The sequence below is a fragment of the Haliotis cracherodii genome, unplaced genomic scaffold, assembly GCF_022045235.1.
Source record: "Haliotis cracherodii isolate W230 unplaced genomic scaffold, xgHalCrac1.p SCAF_6, whole genome shotgun sequence".
Classification (NCBI taxonomy): domain Eukaryota; kingdom Metazoa; phylum Mollusca; class Gastropoda; order Lepetellida; family Haliotidae; genus Haliotis; species Haliotis cracherodii.
The window spans coordinates 66608180-66635247 of NW_027266319.1; the positions used below are offsets into that span (position 1 = coordinate 66608180).

The 27068-nt window shown below is 41.5% G+C and overlaps 1 protein-coding gene and 1 pseudogene across 1 annotated transcript; both read left to right on the plus strand.

Moving 5' to 3' along the window:
* The first annotated feature begins 14962 nt into the window (after positions 1 to 14962).
* LOC139445221 (uncharacterized) lies at positions 14963 to 25759 on the plus strand. Its single transcript, XM_071226359.1, has 5 exons — positions 14963 to 15039; positions 16340 to 16499; positions 17686 to 18084; positions 20593 to 20823; positions 21267 to 25759. The coding sequence occupies exons 2-5, from the start codon at positions 16424 to 16426 to the stop codon at positions 21974 to 21976; spliced, it is 1416 nt and encodes a 471-aa protein (XP_071082460.1). The 5' UTR covers positions 14963 to 15039; positions 16340 to 16423; the 3' UTR covers positions 21977 to 25759.
* Positions 25081 to 26761, plus strand: LOC139446619 (uncharacterized; annotated as a pseudogene).
* Positions 26762 to 27068: the final 307 nt, after the last annotated feature.

Genomic DNA, 27068 nt, shown 5'->3' on the forward strand with positions numbered 1-27068 from the left:
GTTTACAAAATCACGTTTGAGGTACACCGGTTATGAGGCGCCTGTAACATCGCGTATATTTCAAACTTAGCTGCCATACACACATCCTTGAATTCCTCATACATTTTAGAAACAAATAACCAATGGTCTTTGTCACCAATACAAAGTGGCTGGATGAAATCAAGCAAATTTTGTCAGGTGTGAAAACGAACGCTGTGCTCGAAAAACTGCACTTGTTTGAAATGTAAACAAAGCAAAATACAGATTTTACACAGTGTAGCATTTTCTCCAATTTAGAGCTATCCATTCGTCTACTCTTTCAAGACATTGGCTCAACATTTTCAGAATATGCACGGGAAGAGAATAGTAGGAAAAATTAGGGTATTTAAAATAGATACATTGCAATGATTTGATATTTTCACCAGAAATTGTCAAAGTTACCGTCCTGTGTGACGCCATGACTGACGCAAAATCACGCACAACGACAAGGGTATTTATCGGAATTTCTGCCTATTTCGGTTCTTTTCGATGAAGATTATAAGAACAAATAACAGTACATAGATTGTCAGGATGTTTCTGACTACTTACATGGCACATTTATGGCACATTTATGTATATGCGATCCCTGAATCAACGAAAGTCCCCTCGTAAAATCCCGCGTACTGTTGACAGTGAACACGCCATTTTGTAAAAGTCGGTCACAGGTAGTGATGTCATACGTCAACATTGTTGTACATATTTGGTAATTTCTTTGAGGTGAAGGTCCTTGAATGAGAGTGCACACGATCATTGTATCATGCTGTTTACAGTTTCAGTCATGAAGTAGATTTTGCATATGTTTTATACATTTTTTCACACAATTAATTTCCCTTTGGATATTTGTCAATGTTCAAAATGATATCATACGCAAATATAAGCCACAACATGTATGAACGAATCTTTGATAATCTCCTGTTTGTTTGAACATTGTTTACATAACAATTGATAGGTTTTTAGTGTCGAATACGATATTTCTTTCCTTTGGACAAGTGTTACAAGATGAAGCGTAAAGGTAACTGCAGCATGTACGTATTTCTTGGGATGTGTAATAGTCAATATCATAAGTTCATATAACCAATGTCTTTGAATAGCTGTTTCATTTTATTTTATAACTAAAAATGAATAGTTCTATGTTACTTTGACAAAATGGATAATATTTTTCGATATGCACACATTTCTGAAATTGTCTTGGTCTTGGAATTTTTTTTTTTTTTTGTCGTTTGATACACAGAGCCGTGATAGCTAACAATTCGCCAGGTGCGTGTTAGCCACAAACAATTTACGAATTATTCCTCTTGTTTTGCATTATATAATCAATGGGTTCATTCTTTTTTCAATATTGTGATCACAGGATATTAAACTGTTCACTTTATTTCTCCAGGAATTGTAAAATGTATAACATTAAACCCATGCCAAGTACCCTAGCTGTTGGTTCAACCGGATACGATTATCCTGATAATTCTATACCAATAGAGCTTTCTTCGCATCTTTTAGTGTGTAATTCTGAGACAAGATGAAGAGAAATATCTGTCCAATATCTGTCCAATATTGAATATAATTTGATTGTTTTGAAATATTATTTTGTGTATTTCAGTACGTAAATTGATGCCAAACAGGTGCGTGTCTTGTCAAATTAAGACACGCGATAAACTAGCTAATTGTTTACATATTCAAAACATTATTTAATTGGTAAAAGCAGTCATTTTATGTTGTGTCGAAAAAGCGCCAAATTCAATTTTACACATCGAGATTTTCCATATCATGAACGAAAATTAGGGGAGATATATATTAATCAAAATACCAGAGTCATCTTTCTCCGACGTTATCAAAGACATAAAAACAGCCATGACGTCAAATAGAACGGTGTTATTTTTGGGGTATTTCATTACATTTGATGATAAGGCTAGTGCTCCAATAATAATGGTGCAACATTAGTCAAATTACACTTACACATTCAGGAGAATGTTGGAATCTAAGGACTAAGTTATAGGTTAGATAGGGCCATCCATTCCTGTTTTACCACTTTTTTTATGAAGCACGATTTCATCATTTCTTATGTTGTTGTTTTTACAACTAAACGTATACAGTTTCTTTATCGATATTTGTGTTGAAAATAGTTTGGTACCTCGTGAACAAAACACCACGAAAATATATTATCCTTACCCACAGCTAATTCTCACCAAGTGACCTGAGTTACAATAAACTAGTGCTAAGCTTAGCGGAGTTATGCCCCCTTTTCCTTGTGCGTGTGTAACCTCTCTGTCGCCTTTTGACGTCATAGAGAAAAATCAGTTTTCGTCATTTACGGCAAGCTTTTTTTGGCATTGCATGTTTGTCGTTATACATACGCATATAACTGCATTTGGTATATAGTTATGTCGTTCAGATATTAGGCAGTATTTTGTTCGCTCACAGATTCCGTAAAGCTGGTAAATAAAAAAAATCGTCGCACAGTACTTTTATCGGTGTACGATAAAAAGCGGAGAAATTTACTGTTTTTCAAGGTAGAAAAAATTCTCGGGCAACACTTAGAAGTGTTTTTTTTAAAACCGGTTCAATATTTGCAGTTAACTTTACACCATCAAATAGGAAATTTAATATTCTCCACCTCTGCATAATTTTATAGCCAGAGGTAGATCGGGTGCCGCGTGAGCGCAATTCTCGCACAACCTTCACTTTTCCGATCTTATGAAAATGTGCGTCAGAAAAAAAACTCGGCATCCAGAGGGTTAAAGGGGAAGTGTACACGCAAAAATCACTTTCTTTCTTTTTCTAAACAAAACGCAATTTTAGAATTAGTTAGTATCTGTGTTTGAAAATATACACTCATTTTTTTTCACAGTGAAAGTAGGAAGCTCACAATAGTGTGAAAGTGATATGCCGTTATGAGGCCTTCGTTTTACGAGCGAAATAGGCCTGACTTATCCCCCTTAGATTATGACGTAATTGGTGCCAATTCAACTGGGTCCCTGTCTATTCTCAACGCAAAAGATATCAAGGACCAGTTTGCGGTAAAACAACATGGTCTACGACACACTCCGGCGCAGTGGTGACTCAGCATAACACAATTCTGGCTGGCATCTGAGATGCTAGAATCACAAAACTGTACCTACACCACGTGAAGCGGCTCTAACAAAGCATGATGACGTCATAATGTTTATCAATTGGCACCAATGACGTCATATTGCAAGGGACATAAGCCATGGTGTTTTTGTTATGGAAATAGAACACTTGGTAAATGTGAAAAATATAAATCGTTTTAGTGCAAAAAATATGTTAATTGAATATGATGTTTTTATATTTTTGTCTACGACACTTCTATGTTAACACTTTTAATGTGGAAAAAGTACAAGAAAAAAAGGTTCATTTCCGTGTGAACTTGCCCTTGAACGGTCAGTGTCTGAGTGCAGATACAAATCCAATTCTTAGCATTAATCTTAAGCCACAAAACCACCCAAAGATACTCGATCTCGTAGCTCATGGTATTTAACAACAGTTCCTGCACTTACGTTTGCATCATTCACAGCCCCTGGTGTATTTGGTGTACTCCCCAATACACTTAACTTCTCCGTGTGTATCTCTTCGAATGCTGTTGTCTCCTTTTGCAACTGGCTGCAGCGAAAACAACAATGTTCCACATAATAACAAAGTTATAACTTGAACCATATTCAAAAAGCATTATATTGGTAGATGAAATATATCATATAGGTTCGTAACATTATTTTAATTCTGGAAACCCATTTGTCCAGAAACGCAGTAAGTAAGTAAGTAAGTAAGTAAGTATTTAATCATTGCTGTTACAATGGATTTAAACTACGGGGGGGGGGGGGGGGGGGACAGGTGCAGTTTGTAAGACATAAATAATGTTCTGTACAGTATTCAAATATCAAGTGGTGTGCAAGTCAATGCGCAGCTACATGTATTATCATAGTTGTTTATGCCATTTCAATGGCACATTTAATAATGCGACTATTACTAACAATGGATTGAAAGGACAGATCATGTTTGAAAAAAACTTGGTATCAAACAAACCGTTACATTAACATAACACGGCCCTGAGAAACACCAGGCAGTATTCGCCAACTTAAGGAGAACAGTGTCCCTCTACACAATATGATATGCCACAAGCTGACCTCTGAAATACATGTTAGGCTCTGCATTCAACATGGTTAAAAGTCATTCATTGCTGATGTGAATTTGATGATTGTTCAAGTAAAAAAGGGAATATATTTTCAGCTTATGCACATTGAAGTTTCCACTTCGATCATTGCGTATTGTGCAGTTTGGTGTCTGGTGCAGTTGTTAGGCTTTCAGGAATGTTAGTTTATCCCCTTCAGCTTCCACAAAAATGAAAATCCGACAACTGGTAGTCAAGCCACAAATCGCTTGGAGGAAGCAAATTAATCGCTGCAACAGTTTGAAGCGCATGCGCACTCTTCCAAGAACGTATATAAAAGAGGCTCGATGACGGGCTGGTGAGATTTATGACTACTTTGAAGATGTGGATGATGTGGTGTTAGCTACCTTTGTTCATTTCCTCGTTGATCCAGTCAAGATTTCTTGTTCCGCTGTCAAAGTCAGCCGCCATTTTGGTTTGAGAACAAAGCGGCCCCAGCCAGCGATTGTTTCGCTTGCAAGCGGCTGAAAGTCGCACTGTCGTAAGGCGAATCGCTGTACATCGCTTGCAAGTGATTCGCGATTCACGCTTTGCAAAGCACCCCTAGATCATGTACTTTGTGTACCCCTCTGACAATTGTAAACTGGCACGGCTCCCATGACCGAAAGCTATGAATACACAATTCCATTAAGAAAGTGCTCAAATGTAACAAATGTTACGGTGACGGCGACCCTTGAGACACCATGGCAATGCTTCTGCCTCTTCACTGCCTAGTCCAGGCCCTTAGGGAGCCATTATGAGGTATTGTGCAGATGTGTCTACAAGCATCAAATTTGGCACAGGTGTAGACCAGAACATAATTAATCCATTTTTTGATGGCGCCAAAGCCGGCGCTCATTGGGGCGGCCATATTGGCAAAATCCAAGATGGCCGCCAATCCCTATTTGATTTTGTCCTAACGTCATAACCAAAAGTCATAGGATCCTGAATTAAGGCTCTTTTTGTAGGTTTTTGACCTCGTGGTTTCCAAATATAATCTTTTTTTAATGTAGAAGTGCTTTTTGGCCAATTTAGTGTTTGAAAACATATGTTATTCAAATCAAATATATTTTTTATGGTCATTTTACTTCACAGAAAAAGTTCACAAATGAGAACAACATAAGAAATAAAAAATCCCATAACAAACTGAGCTTTGTTTTGACAGACAAAATATGCTTTGGCCACTTTAATTGTCAGAGCATTGAGGGCAAAAACTTCCTGGTTCAGGCTTAATTTCGATGCAACACAGTAATGTTATTTTCTGGTCTTTTCGAAATGGATGAATGTGTACACGGGAGGGTAAAAAATGCACGTACAGTCTCACAACTGCTCATTTACAACACATGTAGTGGGACACACCACACGACCAAAACAAGCACCATACGACATAGAAAAGCGTATAAGAGACACCATTCCTCCTTTACCAAGGCCTTAAGTGAGTGAGTGAGTATTGCTTAACGCCGCATCAGCAATTTTGCAGCTATTTGCGGCGACCAAGGCCTTAAGATGCACGGAGATGCACGACTTAAGTAGAAACAGATCGAGAATGCCAAAGAAATCGACCCATCAGTGTCCTATAGCCGTGTTATAGAGGTATAACAAGCTATTGCACGATCAGTCTGCATGTGCCATTCTGAGGATAGAATTGTTCTGCCAACTAATCTGCGATGCAATGTTTTTGTCACCTTTGATGTGGATAACTTGGATAGTCATAATAAGGGAAACTGTTCACAGGATGAGTTTTATGGCCCTGCTTTGAGTGCAACGAACCATCTATCTTGGGAAAACCAAGGAGTAGAGCGAGCTCCTATTCAACTGGACTTCTCTGATACATCTGTGCCCCGACTCCCATAATCATATGCTATCATACATCCAGTTGAGCTACACAACACTCCCTTGTCTTTACCTAGAAGCATCAACAGCCAAATTCGACCATGTGATGATATGGTGCATGGAGCCAAGACGAAGGACGAATCCTGGATGGCACATGTCACCACTCCATCCATGATAAAACATACAATGGAACTCACCATGCAAGGTATACAGTTCCTGAATACCAGTTAGACGGGTGTTCTGGGTGCAGATCAGCCCATTTATGCTATAGCAAAGCAACTACAATGGACATTTCCAGACATTTTAGGAGAAGATAAGTTGGTTCTGATGATGGGAGCATTGCATATTGAAAACAAAGTTCATCATATGATTGGAAAGTTGTTGCGTGATTCAGGTTGGACTCCAGTTCTTTCTCAGGCACATGTTCTAACATCTGGCCGTGCTGAGTCAGTTCTTAATGAGAAGCATATCAAGCGCACACGTTATGCCCACCAAGTATCTGTAATGTCTCTTCACCTCCTTAAGCACAAGGCATGTTCTACTTACTGCTCGCATGTTCATGGACCACCTGAGTCACAGGAGATGTGGGATCAACGCTCCAGAACCAAAAATCCACAGTTTAAGTACTGGTCTACCATCATGGAGCTTGAGCTATTGATGTGTCGCTTTATTCGGTCTCGACGTGAGGGAGATTTCCTTCTCTATATCCGAGTATGTGATGAGCACTCTCCATGGTTTCATGTGATGGACCACACAAACTATCCAAGATGGCTTCCAATACATGTGCGGGATATGGTCCAGCTGTCAGAGAAACACCCAAACATACATGATGAATTTCTTAAAGGGTACTTTGTCGTTCAAGTCACCACACAAGTTCAACCTCATTGGAAAGGATTAGTCACAGGAACAATCCAATAGGAGGCTACAGGCACATGGCACTCTATGAGAACCCTGAAGCACTTAGACTCTTCATGTTTGTAGGTCAAGACTGCTCGAGATGTGTTATAGAGTTTGAAACTGTCCTAGACAAACCAAAGTCTAGCACTGCTCATCACGAAGAAGCACATAGCTTGCAAGTTAAGTATGGGAAGGATGTCCTGTCATTTGTTGAGATTGTTGAGCAGCTAGGCAATCCCTTTACTACTGGTCAAGAACTTGTAGCACTCGACACACAAGACATTATGGAACAGGAAGTCGTTACATCTCTGTCTAGGGTTCATGAAGTTGGCGAAGAGCTTCATGCACAATACGTTTCACAGACACTCGATAAGGTGACAGTGCCAGTGTCAAACACTATCCGAGGTAATAAAATTCTGACATTCGCCAATCGTCCTGATCTGACCAAAAAAGGAAACAAAACCAGTGGTTTACAGAGGAAAAATATGACTCTAATCACAACACTCTTCCTTTCACTACAATCACGACCAGATTTAGATATGGAAGACTTTTTTTCATTTTGAAAATCAAAGGGAACCACCAAGTTTGGCTGATCGTGGTTCACATCGATTCGGCAAAAAGTCTGATATTCTGGAATGCATCAAAGCGCCAATTGGTCGAGCACTTCCAGCCAAATTAGCCACAGTTGTTGTGCTGAACATGGCAGCTGTTGTTCATATGGTGCGGCCCACATCAGCAAAGACATTTCCTGAGTATGTTACACAACACATTGTGCCATTCCCGGAGTCTCAGATAACCGAAACAGTTGCACGTATAGATGCCATATGGGATAACTACCCAGAAAACAACCTCAAATCCCTCACACATCAGCGTCGTGGTACAGGTCCATGGACTAGGATTGGGGATGGTCACACACGAATCCCAAAGCATGACTGGAACAGTGTATTTCTCAAAAACGAGGATAACAAAAAGGAGTTATTCTCTTTCCTTAGTGAGGAGCTTGTCAAAAAAGATTTGGGTGGTAGACTCCTTCTCAGTACCAAATTTGAGAGTGTTCTTTACAAGGGACCATGCTATGTATCAGCTGTCCAACCCTGTAACCACTCTGAAGCAGATACAAGGATATTCCTTCATCTGGCACATGCTGTAGCAGAGGGGCACCAGGCAGCTTATGTCCGTACTGTTGATAGTGATGTGGTAGTCCTTGCCATACGCTTCTTCTCTACACTTGGTCTCTCAGAGCTGTGGGTGTATTTCGGTAAAGGGAACAAAATTCGCAATATTCCCATCAATGATATCTGTTCTCATCCTGTGCCGGCATTGCCGCTTTTCCATTCCATCACAGGGTGCGATACGACATCACGACATCACAGCTCCTTGGGTGTAGCAAGAAAACTGCCTGGGCATCTTGGCAAAACACACCAAGTGACACTAAACACTGGTGACACTTACCAATCAACCAGAACTGTTCAGTCTCGAGTCTCTTCACTTGCAGAAGCTGGAACGATTTGTGGTTATCATGTATAGCAAGGGCTGTGGTTTGGCTAAAGTCAATGAAGCCAGACATCATCTTTTTACAACTGGTAAAGGAACTCTTGAGAATATACCACCAACTCAGGCAGCCTTGTTTGAACACACAAAAAGGACACTGCTTCAGGCAAGCTTTTACTGGAATCAAGCAGCCTCAGTTCACCAGGAAATCCCGGACTTTGGTGAATGGGGGTGGCAAAAGGAAGACGGTGGTATCACCATAACGGACAACTCTCGAGGATGCCAGTAAAGCATGTTCCTTCCTTTTGCATTGCGGTTGTGAAAGGTCTTGCACCGGAAACTGTAAATGCAGTAGAGCTGGAGTTCGGTGCACGGGGTTATGCAAATGTGAAGGTGGATGTGTGAACAATCATGATACCTCGATCAATTAGATTAACCTTGCCACAGTGATGTTTAACTTACCTTAGAAATATTTAAGCTTGTTAGTTTTTTTAAATTTCTTATGTTGTCCTCAGTTGTGAACTTTTTCTGTGAGGTAAAATGGCCATAAAAAATATTTGGTTTGAATAAAATATGTTTTCAACCACTAAATTGGCCAAAACGCACTTCTATGTCAAAAAAGAGATCACGTTTGGAATCCCTGAGGTCTAAAACCTGTAAACAAGCCTTAATACATGATCCTATGACTCATGGTTTTGAAGTTAGGACCAAATCAAATAGGGACTGGCGGCCATCTTAGATTTTGCCAACATGGCCGCCCAAGTGAGCGTCGGCTTTGGCGCCCTCCAAAAGTGGATTTAGTATGTTCTGGTCTACATCTGTGCCAAATTTGGTGCTTGTAGACACATCTGCACAATATCCCACTAAGGTCCTGGACTAGCCTCCTTTGAGCTAAATGTAATGCCTCCCCAGCCTGCCTATAAATAGAGGGCTTGTATCTGCAGTGTTTCAATTTGATTGCAGAAGCTGGACAACTCGAGCAGTTACTGCTGGAGCAGTTACATAGAAACATAATTTTGGGGTTTAGGCGACCATTGAACGTCCTGGCCAGTTTTTGATCGCTCAAAGGTGGCACAAAGGTCGCAGCCCTGTGTAAAGGGGGCTTTAGATAAGAGGGTACCGCTTTTAAAAATGAACTTACCCCTAAGAAATCGGGCCGCTGCAAGCTACGAATCGCTTAGAGAAAGCAAATTAATCGCTCATCCCGGGGTCTTCAACATTTCGAAGCGCTTGCACATTCTTCCAAAATGGCGGCGCAACTACTGCTTGGTTGCTTTGACGTAATGAAGAACGTAATAGAAGAGGCTCGATGACGAGCTGATGAAATTTATGACTATTTTGAAGATGTGGGGCAGGCTGAGGATGATGGTGTGTTAGCTGCCTTTGTTCCTTTCCTCGTTGATCCAATCAAGAATTTCTTATTCCGCTGTCAAAGTCAGCCACCATTTTGGTTGAGAACGAAACCACCTCAGCCAGCGATTGTTTCGCTTGCAAGCTGCTGAAAGTGAGTGCACTGTTGTAAGTCAGATCACTGTACATGGCTTGCAAGTGAGTGGCGCTTTGCAACGCACCCCAGAGTTCGACGATTGTACTGATGATGGCGGGTGCAAAATAGAGGGACGTCATTTCATGAGACAACAAGGCATTTTGTCACAACATTTGAAAATTGTTTTCGAAACGTAAGTGTGATATTAGTTTTTTCGAACGTTTTAAGAACATGTCAAAAACATGTATTTTGTGGTAATTTTCAAAAATGTTTTAAGACATTTTAATAACTAGTCATGAAAAATAATTAAATGTGAGAGAATGTACTTGAAAAACATTGAAAAAACATTTTGAATAATTATAAAACATTTACACCTTATTCAGATGATTTTACATTTGTGTTCACAATGTATTTATAACATGATGATAACATTTCATTAATATGTTCCGGTGTCACGAAATATATTCGCCCCCAGAATAAAATCTCGCCCCGGCGAATTTCTCTTCAGTGTGAGGTTAAACTGTATCATTTTTACTATTTTGATATTTTGCAATACGTTGTGGTCATCAGTTATGCAAATCAGTTTCGGTGTGTCTTTTTAACAAGATGTTCTTCATTAATATTCACCGCCAGCCCCATTGTAACAATTACATGTACACTTTGCTTTGACGATGCCGGTTGATGTTGTTCAATACAGGTGTTTTTGAATCTATTCTACATGCTATTCTACATGTATCATTTCGGGAAGATGATACACATTTATCTATATTTTGGGTTACTTTGCTTATAAAGATTATACATATAAACGTACGCAGTCTTGGTAGATTTTAAAGTAGATTTAATCAGTGCTGAATTAGATAGTTATGATGTTGTATGTTTAACAGAAACCTGGTTGCACCATGATATTCTAGCCACTGATACCATTTTTAAATCGTATAGTCTGTATTAAGGAATATATTTTAGATCTTAAATCAGAGTATAACGGACAGCCTGATCTGGAGGTTGGCGTGGATATGTTGACAGTTTTTAAGTAGTTAGTGTTAAAACCGAATGTTTGAAATAAGATTTCTGAATTCAGTTACAACAGTAACCGTACATGTATTTGTTACATTAAGTCATTTCATTCAAATTTGTTTGGTATGATATATATCTTATAATTATTTTAGGATGGAAGGTACAGTTACCAAATAAGATATACTGAAATATCAATTCATTATGACCATATTTCATAATCCATTTTTTAAAGCAACCCTCCTTACATTAAAGATATCTATTTAAAGAATATAGAACTTAAAGACATTGCAACAAACCGAATAATCAGGGGGGAGACTTTATACTGAGGGGGGCGCGAAATATATCCGCCCGGGGGATATTTTATTTCAGAACAGATTCTCCGGGGGAGAATCTGTACCGGTATAAACTCTCCGGGGGAGAATTTGTACGGGGGAGAGTTTATACCGGGACACCGGCAAAACATTTCTGCAACCTGTTGAAAACATTGCAATAACATGTTTCTGAAATATTTTCGCCTATGTTATAGCATGATGTACTTGAATAACATTTGAAAACATGTCAATAACATTTTGAATAGTTGTAAAACATTTCTAAAACGTTAATAAAAAGTTTTGAGGAAAATGTTTTTGAAAAACTACAATGAAACCTTTAGAAAATGTTTTGAAAATGTTATGTGTTAGCTGGGAAGCTATTAGTACATTGTATGTACACCACCCCGAGCTGGGGTGTTAGGAGCACTGAGTTGAGCACTAACCGCGGAGGGGGCACTGGTGGCCCAGTCGTTTAAGGCGCCGCGATTCGCTGTGAAGAGTTGCGGCCCTTGGGCACGCCAGAAACCTAGGATTGTGGGTTCGAATCCCGATTCACCCCAATTACTTTTCTAGGTTTGTCAGCACCATACCCTTGCTCGTGGGTTTCACCGAAGTTGTAAACGTCTGAGACCTGCATCACTTCGGGCTTTCCTCCCAGATTAAGCTGACACGCCGTGATATAACTGGAATACTATTAAAAGCGGCGTTAAACCTCACTCACTCACTCACTAACCGCAGAGGGAACAGCTGACAACAAAACGTCGTGGACCTTCAGACGTATTTGTGTTATCAATTCAAGAAGTAACAGGTAGAACAACAATTCTACAGCGGATACATGTATATATATTCAACTTTCCAATAGTCAACTCTCCCTTTATGTGGGGCAATATTCGAGCACTCTCTTTCTAAGACTTCGGAGAGTGTTCTAAGACTCTTGCTCAAAAGCTGCTTGTTCAGGGTTATAACCGTCAAGGCTTTAATAGCAAAGCTTTCAAAAGGTTTTATGGTAGACATGTGGAGGACATTTCCAAATTTGACGCACCAGTGACCAAACGTATGTCCGATGAACAATGTAGTATCATATGTCTTTTCAGGTGAGACCGCCTCCGTGGTCTAGTGGTAGAGCATCCGCCCGGAGAGCGGAATGTCCGGGTTTCGATCCCGGGCCGCGTCATACGAAAAAACGTTAAATGATGGTACTTGTTGTTACCCTGTCTGGCGCTCGGCATTAAGGGGCTAAAACAAGGACTGGTCGGCTCGGAGTCAGTATACTGTGTCTGAGTGGGGTATTCCTGTTAAACTGCGGCGTGGTATCTCAGTGAGCTAGCACTATAAATCGGCATCGGTCCAGACTAGTACAAGCAGCTACACGAACACACACACGTGCATGCACGTCGCTATATAAGTGCAATAATATTGGACGCGACGTTAAACCCCATTTCACTTCACCTTTTCAGGTGAACAATTGAGTTTTTTTGGATGTTTTTGTGACGGGTTGCCACCGTTGGGGCAGGATACGCTCACATTTTCAAGGACACCTGGTAGCATCATTGTAGTGATTAACAACACGTGCTTAATTATGATCTAGTCGGAATGGAACAAATAGACTTTGCTTTTAGCTGTGATTCTTTATGATTCCCTATGATTACTGAAATGGTTTAGTCGCGACGTTACACATTATAACTCATTAAATATATATGACTTTATGGCGCCAACACTGGTGTATCTCTGTACTGCTATTTTAATGTGGGTCGGTTATCTTCAGCCTGTGGTAGATATCCAGAACCAGTTGCTATGACCTGTCGCCTCCTTTATAGAGCCAATTGACAACACAGGCTGGTGGGGACGCAGACCTCTATGTGGGCCACGACATCTTCTAAAAGTTACAACACATACAAAGGATACTTACGTAAAAATGCAATCTAATTTAAAACTTTCACACTCGTCAAGATCCGGGTAGAGAAACAAAATGTATTCAGCTGCCCATGCTTGCTGTAAAAGGCGACTATGCTTGTCGTAAAAGGCGACTAACGGGATCGGGTGGTCAGGCTCGCTGACTTGGTTGATGCATGTCATCGTATCCCAATTACGTGGATATCGATCAACGTAATTGGGGTAGGATTACATGCGTCATGGTGTCCGTCATATAGCTGAAATATTGCTGGGTGCGGCGTTAAACAGCAAACAAACAAAAACGATTTAAATTCTCAAGATTTGATCTTGAACAAACTAAGAAAGTGTTTGCGTGTAAATTTGAAGCTGCCCCTCACGCCGATTGTAAAAGTCCCCATAAAAAATCCCAACATCTTCCGTTTCATTGAAGTTATCAGACGCATTGAACACGCGGAAAGAAGTAAATTCTCCAGCTCGACTTTGGAACAGCACCGGAAGCGTGTCTACCGCGAGACTGACAACCGAATTGCCAGGCTGAAAGACCAGCCTCACCACGGCCAGAGTGAGTGAGTGAGTTGGGTTTAACGCCGCTTTAAACATTATTCCAGTCATATCACGGCGTGTCAGCTTAATGTGGGAGGAAAGCCCGACCACGGTCAGAAAACCCCAATCCAGTAGCTCTTGGTAATCTCCTGAGTCTTGGTTAGGGATTTGATTATATAACACACTTTTTTCCGTTAATACGAAATTATTTCAGTAATAACGAATCTGTTTTCCGTTAGAACGACTTTTCCACATTTCAATTTTGACCCCAAAAGTCTTTTGTACATATCGAACTAAACAATCTGATTTTAATGAGACACTTCCAATGATGAGAAACATGCAACAACTACAACACAAACTTTATGTAACATTTATTCATGCTTGGGAAACCATATTTTTCAGTCCATAGTCAGTAATTATAATTGTTGTATATATTTCAGTCATGGTAAAGTTACAGTATAAAAATATGTTGTGCTAACAATTTCTAGTGTAATTTATAAGTCACTTGCCATTTACATTTTGTTAATGTTTTGTATCTTGTAATGTTATTTTGAAATGAGTGAGTGAGTGAGTATGGTTTTACGCCGCTTTTAGCAATATTCCAGCTATATATCACGGCGGGGGACACCAGAAATGGGCTTCACACATTGTACCCATGTCGGGAATCGAGCCCGGGTCTTCGGCGTGACGAGCGAACGCTTTATTTTAAAATGAAGTTATGTTGGGTGTTCTATACCAGGGCAAGCCCCCCGTGAAGATCCGGGATAGAATAGGTCTTCAGCAACCCATGCTTGCCGTAAAAGGCGACTATGCTTGTCGTAAGTGGCGACTGACGGGATCGGGTGGTCAGGCTTGCTGACTTGGTCGAATCGGCGGGGCGGGGATTAAAGCGTTAGCTCGTCACTCCACAAAGACCAGGGTACAATCTGTGTGAAAATGTCTGGTCTTCCCTGTTGTGATATTTCTGGAATACAGCTAAAAGTGGCGTAAAACTATTCACTCATTGTCGAGGCGACGCATTCAGAAATATAACGTGTAACATAGTAATTTACACTATAAACAATGTGTTATTAACAATGCGGAGCTGAATGACGTCATAACAAATAGGTGTACTTTGAATGTTAATAATCTTAGACAACAACATGAATTAATCTATTGTTCAGTTTTAACTCAAACACATAAAAAGGGTCAATGTTGAAATACAGAAATTTAGTCCGCCGGATCATATACGTGTTGAGTCAATCTACACAGAGAGCCTTGTGTAGTAACGTCCGGTTTCTGATAATTGTTGTTCTGTCCGCTTTTTATCAACTGGGGCTTAGGACGCATGCGCACATATCTGTCTGCTCGTATTTCCTTTGAGAAAACCAAAATGTGAAGCAACTGTTTTCAGGAATGTAGGTTATATTCTTCACTTTGTGTCATATATGATGTCTGTTTTTTAACATTTCTGCCGATGTTCCTCTAAAATCGATCGTCGATTCACTTTGTAATGTGCAATAATGCTTACATGAAGAATTGTTCACTTTTCGATCTATCGTTTTCCTTGAAAAAGTGTTCAGTTTGTGCAAAGTACTGATATTTCAAGACAGTAGATCACAACAGAAGCGGGTTAACACACGTTATGAAGTATCTTACTATTTTTAATCTGTTGATTATTCGTTCTCATGTTATTGCATGAATAGATAATTCACAGAAAATAAGACTCGGTTCATGCCTGTCAGAGAAGGGATACCCCGTTCACCCGGTCCCCCTATCAGAAGACCGTGTCCAACTGGGAGAGTGAATTGACCTTTGAACCTGCATGAACACTGCTAGTAACATCTGCTATCTATTCAACCTAATTTCAAAGAAAGACAATTTGGGGAAACGCTTATTAAAACCGTACAGATCAATAGGGCTGGGACGGGTAACTCGGGTCGGGTGGGTTGTGGGTAGGACCCGGGTACCCACAGGACTACCTAGACCCATGGTTAGTCACGTGACATATTGTTAAATGACAAAAACTTATAGCTCAGTGGTTCTGATGATGCACACATTCCTTTTGACTTTTTGACATTTTGTTCCGACAGAGACCATACCGATATATGGTCTCTGGTTCCGCACTCTTGAAACCTGCACTACAGCAGATGTAACTGTGAGTGACACCTAAATGTCCTTGAACTATGACACCACTGAAGTAAAACCTCAGCATGGCGTGAGAGCACCGAATGGCATCATCGATGAAATGTTGTTATCTGTAAAACCGGAAGATTAAGGTTCCTGATCAAATGAAACTGAACATTGAAGTGTTTCTGTATATTGTATGTGTTCAATGTTTATTTTAATGCAGTCTCAGCACGATGATGCACAGACACAATAGACACCTGGCTGTCAGCCCATCTTAACACTCCAAGTAACATGTGCTATCTATTAAACCTATATTCAAAGGAAGACAATTTAGGGAAACACTTATTACAACCGTACAGAACAATAGGGCTGGAATGGGTAACTTGGGTCGTGTGGGTCCTGAGTAGGAGACGGGTACCCACAGGACTACCCGGACCCATGGTTAGTCACGTGATATGTTGATGAATCGATCTGTATAACCGGAAGATTAAGGTTCCTGATCAAATGAGACTGAACATTGAAGTGTAACGTGACTGGCTTTAAAGTGTTTCTATATAATGAAGGTGTTCAATGTTTGTTTTCCTGCAGTCTCAGCATGATGATGCACAGACACACTAGACACCTGGCTGTCAGCCCATCTTAACACAGACAGCACTGGACTGCACCAGCACAATGAAGGGCTCAACCCTCTGCCACGTCGTGGTGGCATTCTGTACCGGCATCTGCTGTGGCCTCACCAACAGGAAAGGTGTGTACTAGTTAGTGCTGGCTATCAATACAGATCATAGCGATCAATAATCATTAACAAAATATTGATCAATCATCAATAAATATCTGAGAAGTAACTTTGAGAAAATATGTGAAAACGTCCGAAAGAAATCCACACATTTCATATCACTGGTGAGTGGTGACACATTTATGCATGGATTACTCTGTGGACATTTAAGATATAACGAAAAAGGTGGCTTTTCGTCTTCAGCAATTGACAATATCAAGTCTTTTTGGGTAAATTTATATTTTACCGCAGTAGTTTATATAAGATGATATCCATACCAGATTTAAATCTTGTTCCCCATCAGTTCCAGTTTAGACAGATTCCACTATTCAGTGAACTCTGCACTGAAATTGTTCAAATCATCTTTCACTCTTTAGATACATTTTGAAACTATATTTACTACATGTATATTGCATCAATACTGTCAACTGGGTCCTTGTGATATGGTGTTACATTTTATCATCCAAAACTAGCTTGTACAGGAGATATGGCTTGGGTGAGATCAAGCAATATCTCTAAGGAAATGTTGCTCAAATAAAATTGCATCACAATGCTTTGCTAGGCATTGTGTTGTCATTGGTTACCATGATGTCACAATTAAATGACATCACTAATTCCTTTGCTACTGAAGCTGGGTAGGTGTTATTGTTACAGATTTTAGACAGTAATTTGAATCTCACCCTTGTGTCATATATTTAACTCAGTGTTTCTGTGTGTTTCCATGCTGAGATTGCGTGAATCCCATTGTTATTTTGGATTAGAATAGGCCCCCATCAACTTACTTGATGTACAAGGTGACTTAATGGATGGGGTGGTCAGGCTTGGTGGGTTGATCATTGCTGATAATATCAATCACTGGACTGTCTGGTCCAGATTCAGTTATTTACAGTCCCCCGTCATGTGGCTGGAATATTGCTGAGTGCAGTGAATGTTGCTGAATATGCTCTGCTTTGTTCCATAGAGGCTAACAGGAACTGCAGACAGTTCAATATGCTCTGCTTTGTTCCATAGAGGCTAACAGGAACTGCAGACAGTTCAATATGCTCTGCTTTGTTCCATAGAGGCTAACGGAAACTGCAGACAGTTCAATATGCTCTGCTTTGTTCCGTAGAGGCTAACAGGAACTGCAGACAGTTCAATTTGCTCTGCTTTGTTCCAGTGTACATAGAGGCCGACAAGAACTGTGGACAGACCCACATGCTGGATTCAGGGGAGATAATAGTCATAGGTTCACAGCGAGGTCCCTCGTCCGACCTGCAGGCGGAGTGTGAGATCATCTTCACCTCCGCAAGTCCTGACGACCAGGATCGAGTGTGTATGGAGATTGAAGACCTCGACTTCCAGGGCAACTGCTACGCTTCTCTCACACTGTACGATGTGGCCTCGGACAGCACGTCGAGGAAGAAGGAGCTGGGGTCCTTCAGCTGCCACAAGGCCCCGCCCATGGAGGTGTGCTCAGTAGGGAGAACATTGAAGATGGATCTGAATCGTGGCTTTGTTTCCTACCAGAGAGACCTTGTGTTGTTCTTGCTACAAGTATACACAAAGAATCCTGATGGTGAGTTTCAGCAATATCAGTTTTAAATGGACGTAGTTAGTGAGAATGTCTTTATGCTGCTTTTAGCAATATTCCAGCAATATCAGGGACGTAGTTTAGTGTATTGGGGAACATATGAAATAATCTGATTCCAAAACAATTCCAGATAGGACGCTAGGTTCAGGGAATGCACATCCGTGATATTGTTACTGTAATTAACAAAGCTACTTGAATTACCAGATTTCAAATTTGTATTAAATAGTCCCAACATGCAGGGCTATATCCTTAAATATTTTGTAAATCTGCGTACACCATTGTACACAGGTCAAATATTTTTTAATGATATTCAATAATTCATTCTCAACAGCATTGCGGTTGCAGATGTTACATATTCTTATATAACAGGGAGGTACCTTTCTTTTGACACGTATTATTATTATTTGGAAGCATCAAATCTTAACAAAGAAATTCTACATTTTGTTTGTTTGGATTTAATATTAGGTAAGGTAAGGTTACACTGCATCAGACCAGTGAAGATCCGGGGTAGAATAGGTCTTCAGCAACCCATGCTTGCCGTAAAAGGCGACTATGCTTGTCGTAAGAGGCGACTAACTGGATCGGGTGGTCAGACTCGTTGACTTAGTTGATGCATGTCATCGTATCCCAATTGCGTGGACCAGCTAGGGGGTGCTGGAGATACATGTGGCTCGACTAGGGATGCTGGAGATACATGTGGCTCGGCTAGAGGGTGCTGGAGATACATGTGGCTCGACTAGGGATGCTGGAGATACATCTGGGTATGGCTAGGGGTGCTGGAGATACATGTGGCTCGGCTAGGGGGTGCTGGAGATACATGTGGCTCGGCTAGGGGGTGCTGGAGATACATGTGGCTTGGCTAGAGGGTGCTGGAGATACATGTGGCTCGACTAGGGATGCTGAAGATTCATCTGGGTATGGCTAGGGGGTGCTGGAGATACATGTGGCTCGGCTAGGGGTGCTGGAGATACATGTGGCTCGGCTAGGGGTGCTGGAGATACATGTGGGCTCGGCTAGAGGGTGCTGGAGATACATGTGGCTCGGCTAGGGGGTGCTGGAGGTACGTGACTCGGCTAGGGGGTGCTGGAGATACATGTGGCTCGGCTAGGGGGTGCTGGAGGTACATGTGGCTCGGCTACGGGGTGCTGGAGATACATGTTGGTCGGCTAGGGGGTGCTGGAGATACATGTGGGTCGGCTAGGGGGTGCTGGAGATACATGTGGCTCGGCTAGGGGTGCTAGAGATACATCTGGCTCAGCTAGGGGTTGCTGGAGATACATGTGCCTTGTCTAGGGGTGCTAGAGATACATGTGGCTCAGCTAGGGGTTGCTAGAGATACATGTGCCTCATCTAGGGGGTGCTGGAGATACATGTGGCTCGGCTAGGGGGTGCTGGAGATACATGTGGCTCGGCTAGGGGTGCTGGAGATACATGTGGCTCGGCTAGAGGGTGCTGGAGATACATGTGCCTCGTCTAGGGGGTGCTGGAGATACATGTGGCTCGGCTAGAGGGTGCTGGGGATACATGTGCCTCGTCTAGGGGGAGCTGGAGATACATGTGGCTCGGCTAGAGGGTGCTGGAGATACATGTGGCTCGGCTAGAGGGTGCTGGAGATACATGTGGCTCGTCTAGGGAGTGCTGGAGATACATGTGGCTCGGCAAGGGGGTGCTGGAGATACATGTGGCTCGGCTAGAGGGTGCTGGAGATACATGTGCCTCGTCTAGGGGGAGCTGGAGATACATGTGGCTTGGCTAGGGGGTGCTGGTGATACATGTGGCTCGGCTAGGGGTGCTGGAGATACATGTGGCTCGGCTAGGGGTGCTGGAGATACATGTGGGTATGGCTAGGGGGTGCTGGAGATACATGTGGCTTGGCTGGGGGGTGCTGGAGATACATGTGACTTGGCTGGGGGGTGCTTGAGATACATGTGACTTGGCTGGGGGGTGCTGGAGATACATGTGACTTGGTTAGGGGGTGCTGGAGATACATGTGGGCATGGCTACAGGGTCAGGTCTTTACCTACTGGCTGTTGTATTTATATATGCTTTTTCTTAAATCTATCTCGTTGTGAGCTCTGATATATGATTACCCTATTATACATGATTTGATGATAGTGTGTAACATGTTTGTATTTATTTGATTTATATAAACTCAGGGCTCGACCTTGACCTACAAAACTAAGGTTCAAGGGGACCCCCAATAATCAATGTTGTCCTGACAGGAAGTTTGAGGTTCTTGTAATATACTGAAATGGTGCAGTGTACTGTAAGATTTGATAATTACTTTAATTACAGGACTTTTATTTTTCTTGTTATGAAATGGCTACAGTGATTATAATTATGCATCCCTCGTGGAGGAATATGTACATTTCTGTGCAATGTGAAACTCTGATTAACTACTGATAACAAATATTGTACTGCTTCAAGGCTGTCTGTTGTGAAATTGATGTTCATCTGATATTGGCTATGTGTCTAATATGATGAGATCTGCAGCTCCCCTGGAGGACCGCATCAAGGAGGTGCCTGGTGTGTTCCACAACGTAGATGCCTACATCATCATCCTCATCGTCATCGCAGCTGTAGTTATCCTCATGCTCATCACGGTGATCGCCCTCGTCACGTTCTACGTGCGCCGCAAATCCTCCAGAAGCTCAAGAAGGGGAGGCAACTCCGCCAGCTCTGCCTTGCCCAACACTCAGGCTTCCCATCCTTTGCAGACACCAGGTGGGTTGTGAGAGAACGCCTGGCTTGTTATCTCTTGTGTTACCACGGTTACATGTGTGCTGGTTTAGATGTGTCAACAAAGTAGCATTTGTATTAATACAAGGCCAATTTGTATAATTTCTTACACCAACATACCTGTCCTAAAGTAATAGAAATAGTTATCTCCAAAAGAAGTTTGTTAGGAATAAGATAAGGCCTTTTGAAATATGGTTTTGTTTTTCTGGGGTTATTTTTACTATAATTTTCCGGGGTGGGGGGGTGGGGGGTGCCCACAAACCAATGCTTTTTTAAAATCTTCCTCCTACCTCTAGTCATATTGTACAAGAAAATTCTCAAATCATTTTGCCTGAGGTAAACCTGTAACTTGTTGGAGAGCTCTTCAAATCAGTTGCTAGATACTTTCCTTCAAAAACAATATTTGCTGAAAAAATATCTGCTTTCAGCTCCCCGACAGGAACTGAAGCCAAGTCGAGTGGGATCCCAGGAGTACTACCCGCTCCGCCCAATACCTCAGCGTCAGTACATCGGTCAGCATTTCCCCCCCTTCAGCTACCAAGCCTACACTGACCAGTGCTGGCCCAACAAGGACGAGGGCTACCCCAGCTCGGGGCTGACGGCCAGTGCGGCGGGAACCCAGTCCACCCCAGTGTCGTCGTATTACCAGACCTACTCCCTCCACGAGCACCCCCAGGCCTGCCACTGTTACAGCTACCCCAGCGAGAGCCTCCAACCCGACAACTACCCCACGGACGGCTACACCAGCGAGAGGTGCTCGGGAGAGAACTATGAGAGGTACTCGGGGGAAGGTTACCATAGCGACAGCTATGTTACCGAAAGGTACCCGGCTCAGCATTACTCCATGGAGAGGTTCCCGCCTCATGGTGTTCTACGAGGGTACACCGGCTACCCTGGGATCACCCATCCTTTGATGCCGGGCTTGTGTTACGGATCAAACCTCGGGTATCGGCCAGGGGAGGAGGATGCGGATCAGTCGGATGTCAGTGAAAACGAAGATGAGGCTGGTAAGGGGAAACAACTCTGTCCTGGCCTGGAAGAGAACAATGGCTTCTCCAAGTCCAAAGATGAAGATGATAATAACCCGGAATATCAAGAAATTGGTCCGCCGCAGTTCAAACATGTGACGTTCATGTGATATTTACCGGAACCGTGAAGCTGGCTGTTGTAGTTTCGTTTGTTATTTTGAGGTGTGAGCTTTCACAGCATGTTGAAGACTCTTGTCATGAGATTGTTGGTTAAGTAGCTGAGAAGCGTTCAGCTTCTTGACGTAAGAGCTGATGCTTGACACTTTGGATTAACTTCCTGCATGCTGTTTGTTCCATGATATGTTAACATGTTGATAGGTCGAGGATTGTGAAAATATTTTTTTATCTGTACTGGTGGGCTTATCTCCATGGTGTTGTAGCTGTTTCTTGTCTCCATGGAAACTGTACCAACGGCTGACAGGGAAGTAGGTAGAAGTAGCGTGGTAACATTTGTCGTTTTGGAATTCTAAAGGATGTGAAGTAGGAATCGTCTTACTTTGAAATTATATTTCATCACATCTGAATTGACATGTCTCATTTGGCTTCATGTCTAGATTTGTGAGGTATCTTTCTGGATTGTTTTTGAAATAGTGTGTTACTTTGGGTATAGTCAGTGTCATTATTGAGGGGTTATGCAGAAAATAAGAGATAAAATGTTACATATTCAACTTCCAAGAGTGGAGTTCAGTTGCATCTGAATGATCCATTATTTACCCACATTGACAGTTAGTTTTCATGTATTGTACCAAGTGCATGGGCTAAGCCACAGGTTGCGTTTGGACACATGATTTTGGTATCTTATTCCATGTATAAACCTTGCATTTTCATTGTTTTAAAAGTCATCCGTTTTTCCAGTTTTATGAAAGCATTCAATCTGTGTGACAACGGCGCTAACAACGTGTTCTTCAGCTGTTATCCACATTGTCAGCATACTCAGACCGGTTGACGCTTGTTGGCATGTGTTCATGTTTGACTCCCTTCATGCCTTGGTGACCCTTTAATAATGACGCTGAGTATATATCAGAATGTTAGTTTTAATATATTCTTTATTGACATTCTTTAAGTTAGGTGACACTTCTTGCGGGTGATGATAAGTTCGCTACAATGAGTAAGAAGAGTTATATTTTCAGCCAGGTTTATGCAATTAGGACATTGTCAATATTTATCTCAGTAAATATGTTTTAAGGTGATGTTTTTGTAATGAGGCGAAGTTGATTAGACATCAGCTGTAAGTTACAACGTGTGGATGATGGCAATCTTCCTCATCCCAATGATGAATGTTGAACCTGCTGTCGAATATACCGGTCTAGTATACCTGTCGAATATACCGGTCTAGTATACCTGTCGAATATACCGGTCTCATATACTGGTCTAGTACACCGGTCTAATATATCGGTCTACTATACTGGTCTACTATATTGGTATAATATACTGGTCTCATATGCCGGTCTAGTATAACAGTCTAATAAACGGGTCTAATATACTGGTATACTATACTGGTCTAAGATACTGGTCTAATATACTGGTCTAATATACCAGCCCAATATACCGGTCTTTATATACTGGTCTAATATACCAGCCCAATATACCGGTCTTAATATACTGGTCTAATATACCAGCCCAATATACCGGTCTTAATATACTGGTCTAATATACCAGCCCAATATACCGGTCTTAATATACTGGTCTAATATACCAGCCCAATATACCAGTCTTAATATACCAGCCCAATATACCGGTCTTAATATACTGGTCTAATATACCAACCCAATATACCGGTCTTAATATACTGGTCCTATATACCGGTCTAATATACTGGTCTAATATATAGGTCTATTTACTTATAGGGAATCTGTCCTGACTGATATACGATGTTCTCCCGTCATGTTGATGATTGTGTAGAAGATATGCAGTGATTTATTTGATGTTTAAACGGGAAACGTGTTGTGTATGAAATGTCTGCTTTGTAAGCGTGACGACAGAACCAGGAATCAATGTTGATGGCTATATCTATCACTGTATCACTAGTGCTAATTTAGTATAGTGCTATGTATCAATCTTCCACATTGTGCAGGAGACTCGTCAAGGGATGTGAAACCCGATGGATTCTGTCAACACTCCGCAGATTTGTATCTACTTTTGTCCATCACTCGTGAATACAAGCGTCTGTGTAGACACTATTTTTAACTGATAAATCACGCCATGGCTTGGTTCCACAAGACCAGACCCGTGAAGATCCGGGGTAGAGTAGGTCTTTAGGAACCCTTGCTTGCCGTAAAAGGCGACTATGCTTGTCGTAAAAGGCGACTAACAGGATCGGGTGGTCAGGCGTGCTGACTTGGTTGATACATGTCATCGATCACAATTGCATTGATCGATGCTCATGATGTCAATTACTGGATTGTCTGGTCCAGACTCGATTATTTTGCAGACTGCCATCACATAGCTGGAATATTGCTGAGTGCGGCGTAAACAACAAACAATCAATCCACAAGTCCAATGAGCACGAAGATTTCATTGCCCAAACAGCTTCATTTCTTATGAGACGTGCCATAGCCTCATGTCCATGTGCCTAGTATTTTGCTTCAGGCAGTGATAGGGTTCACATGAAGTACTTAACTGAAAATAGACATGTCACAACAACAGCGCAATTCACGCGTATGTATTCACGGGGATGGAGGAACGCATCTTCCCGAGGCAAGAGAGTTAACTGACTAAAAAACTAAAGAACTAGGCTGGTATTATGGAGTTACATTTTGGCTGGACTAACAAGTCTATGCATAGTCCAATCAAAATTGCTCACCGAAATTGAAATCCGGTTCGTAAACTGTCGTGCAGATTTCGGTCGATTGCAGGATTTGCAAAGCATGTGCACCGCTAACACGTTGTCAGCAGATATTTTCCAAATCTTCTCATGTTTTAAATCAAGGTGCTCACATGATTTGATGCATTTCGCGATGTAAGACCCGTTTTATCACAAGATATAGATATAGATTATTGATCAGATCGTCCTGACCGGGCACAACAATTTTGTGTGAAGCAAACGCAAGTGATACGAGAGGTGGAATCTGATTGGTCAGTAGGAGAGGCTTAAAAGGGACATAATTGGTAATAGCCACTGGTGGCGCTACGATCGAGCCCAGTAATTCCAGCCTAGTTTGGCAAGGGTGGAAACTGGACTTTTAAAGTCAGTTAACTCTCTTGCCTCGGGAAGATGGGAGGAACGTTGTGTACACGACATCTGTTGAGAGGACCCCTTAATTGGACCTTAATTGTGAAAACTGCCCTGCAGGAACGTGAGAACTTTGAACCATTGTAAGGTTACCTTACAGAAATACAGGTAAAGTGTATTCGTATATGTAGATTTTTACAAATTGTATCTCAATTACCGGTATTAGAATTTCCAAAGTTACAACAGTTGGACATGTTTTTGAAGCAGTGGAAAATATTTTTTTATACATACCCCAGTTTAGTTGGAAAACTTCTTTTATGCATGAAAATAAGCAAAAAACCCATTGATTCACAAACCGGTGGTGTGTTTTTTTTTGTGGAAGATTGCTGAAGATTCCCATTTTCCTTGGGCAGGAAGACTCTTTTGGATTCCAGCCATGCTTCTTCACTGTTTTATATAGAGATGTTGTCATATATTGCTGTTAGACTTAAGTATAGCTCCTTTAGAAAAACAGGAAGGTCATAGACAATTTATTTGATAACCAAAGACGACCATGTGCTGTTACGAGGGAATATCAATGTTTATGTGCCATGGTAGCTTTATAACACTGTGATATCTAACATGTGACTTATATATATATATATATAAATATCTGACTGTATCAAGTGATGCTGAAACTGCTCTTGTAGTCGTAGTGTGAACGAGACACACTGCAGTGGGGCAGATTTACATCAGCACTGAGACTCATGATGGACATGTAGTCGTGCACCAGAAATGTTGCTTTGGGACAAAGTTAATGTCCATCAGAACTGAGACACATGACGGTCATGTCTTCGTAGTCGTGGACCAGAAATGTTGCTTTGGGACAAAGTTAATGTCCATAAACACTAAGACACATGACGGTCATGTAGTCGTGCACCAGAAATGTTGCTTTGGGACAAAGTTAATGTCTATCAGAACTGAGACACATGACGGTCATGTCTTCGTAGTCGTGGACCAGAAATGTTAAATTTGGACAAAGTTTATGTCCATCAGAACTGAGACACATGACGGTCATGTCTTCGTAGTCGTGGACCAGAAATGTTGCTTTTGGAAAAAGTTAATGTCCATCAGAACTGAGACACATGACGGTCATGTCTTCGTAGTCGTGGACCAGAAATGTTGCTTTTGGAAAAAGTTAATGTCCATCAGAACTGAGACACATGACGGTCATGTCTTCGTAGTCGTGGACAAGAAATGTTGCTTTGGGACAAAGGTAACGTCCATCCGAACTGAGACACATGACGGTCGTGTAGTCGTGGACCAGAAATGTTGCTTTGGGACAAAGATAATGTCCATCAACACTAAGACACATGACGGTCATGTAGTCGTGGACCAGAAATGTTACTTTGGGACAAAGTTAATGTCCATCCGAACTGAGACACATGACGGTCGTGTAGTCGTGCACCAGGAAACTCTAGGGCTATAACATACTCTCTGTTGTGTTTCGATGTCGCCGTTGTTAGGTTGTCATAAGATATTAAACACATGTCTTTGTAGATGCCATCATCAAAGGGCAGACACGTGCAGCAAACATGCAGTAAGTGGACTGAAAATGGTTTCAGAAGTCTTGTACACTTATTTAAGATTCATCTGTGTTCTTTATAAAAATACCGACTTAAATACCATGTTAACTCGAAGTCCAGGCGACCATCACAGAAAGAAAGGAATCTTGGCCCTATAGCTGTATACCAGTTTACTGTTTTGTGTGTTGAAACATATAATTCTTTGATCAAACAAAAAGAGATCCCTGGCGTTTGGTAATGAAGGATCATTTCTGGGTACGGATGATGTCTCATAGCTGTTGGAGTACACCAGAGAGGGCTAAGGACAATTACCAGTAACTTTGTAGCTCAGTGTTAAAACTCAGGACATTTGTTTTAGGTTTGTGGGTGTTCTTGAGTGTTCGATGCAATTTTTACGTTTGAAACCTCCAGGTTACACTGTTCGACTCCAAATGAAACTCAAGCCTTGTGTCAAATACTCATTAA

Excerpts from the sequence above, each read along its gene's own strand:
- LOC139445221 (XM_071226359.1), top strand. The coding sequence starts at position 16,424 with ATGAAGGGCTCAACCCTCTGCCACGTCGTGGTGGCATTCTGTACCGGC. Across the intron at positions 16,500-17,685 it reads TGGCCTCACCAACAGGAAAG|TGTACATAGAGGCCGACAAG; the intron begins GTGTGTACTAGT and ends GCTTTGTTCCAG. Across the intron at positions 20,824-21,266 it reads CCATCCTTTGCAGACACCAG|CTCCCCGACAGGAACTGAAG; the intron begins GTGGGTTGTGAG and ends ATCTGCTTTCAG.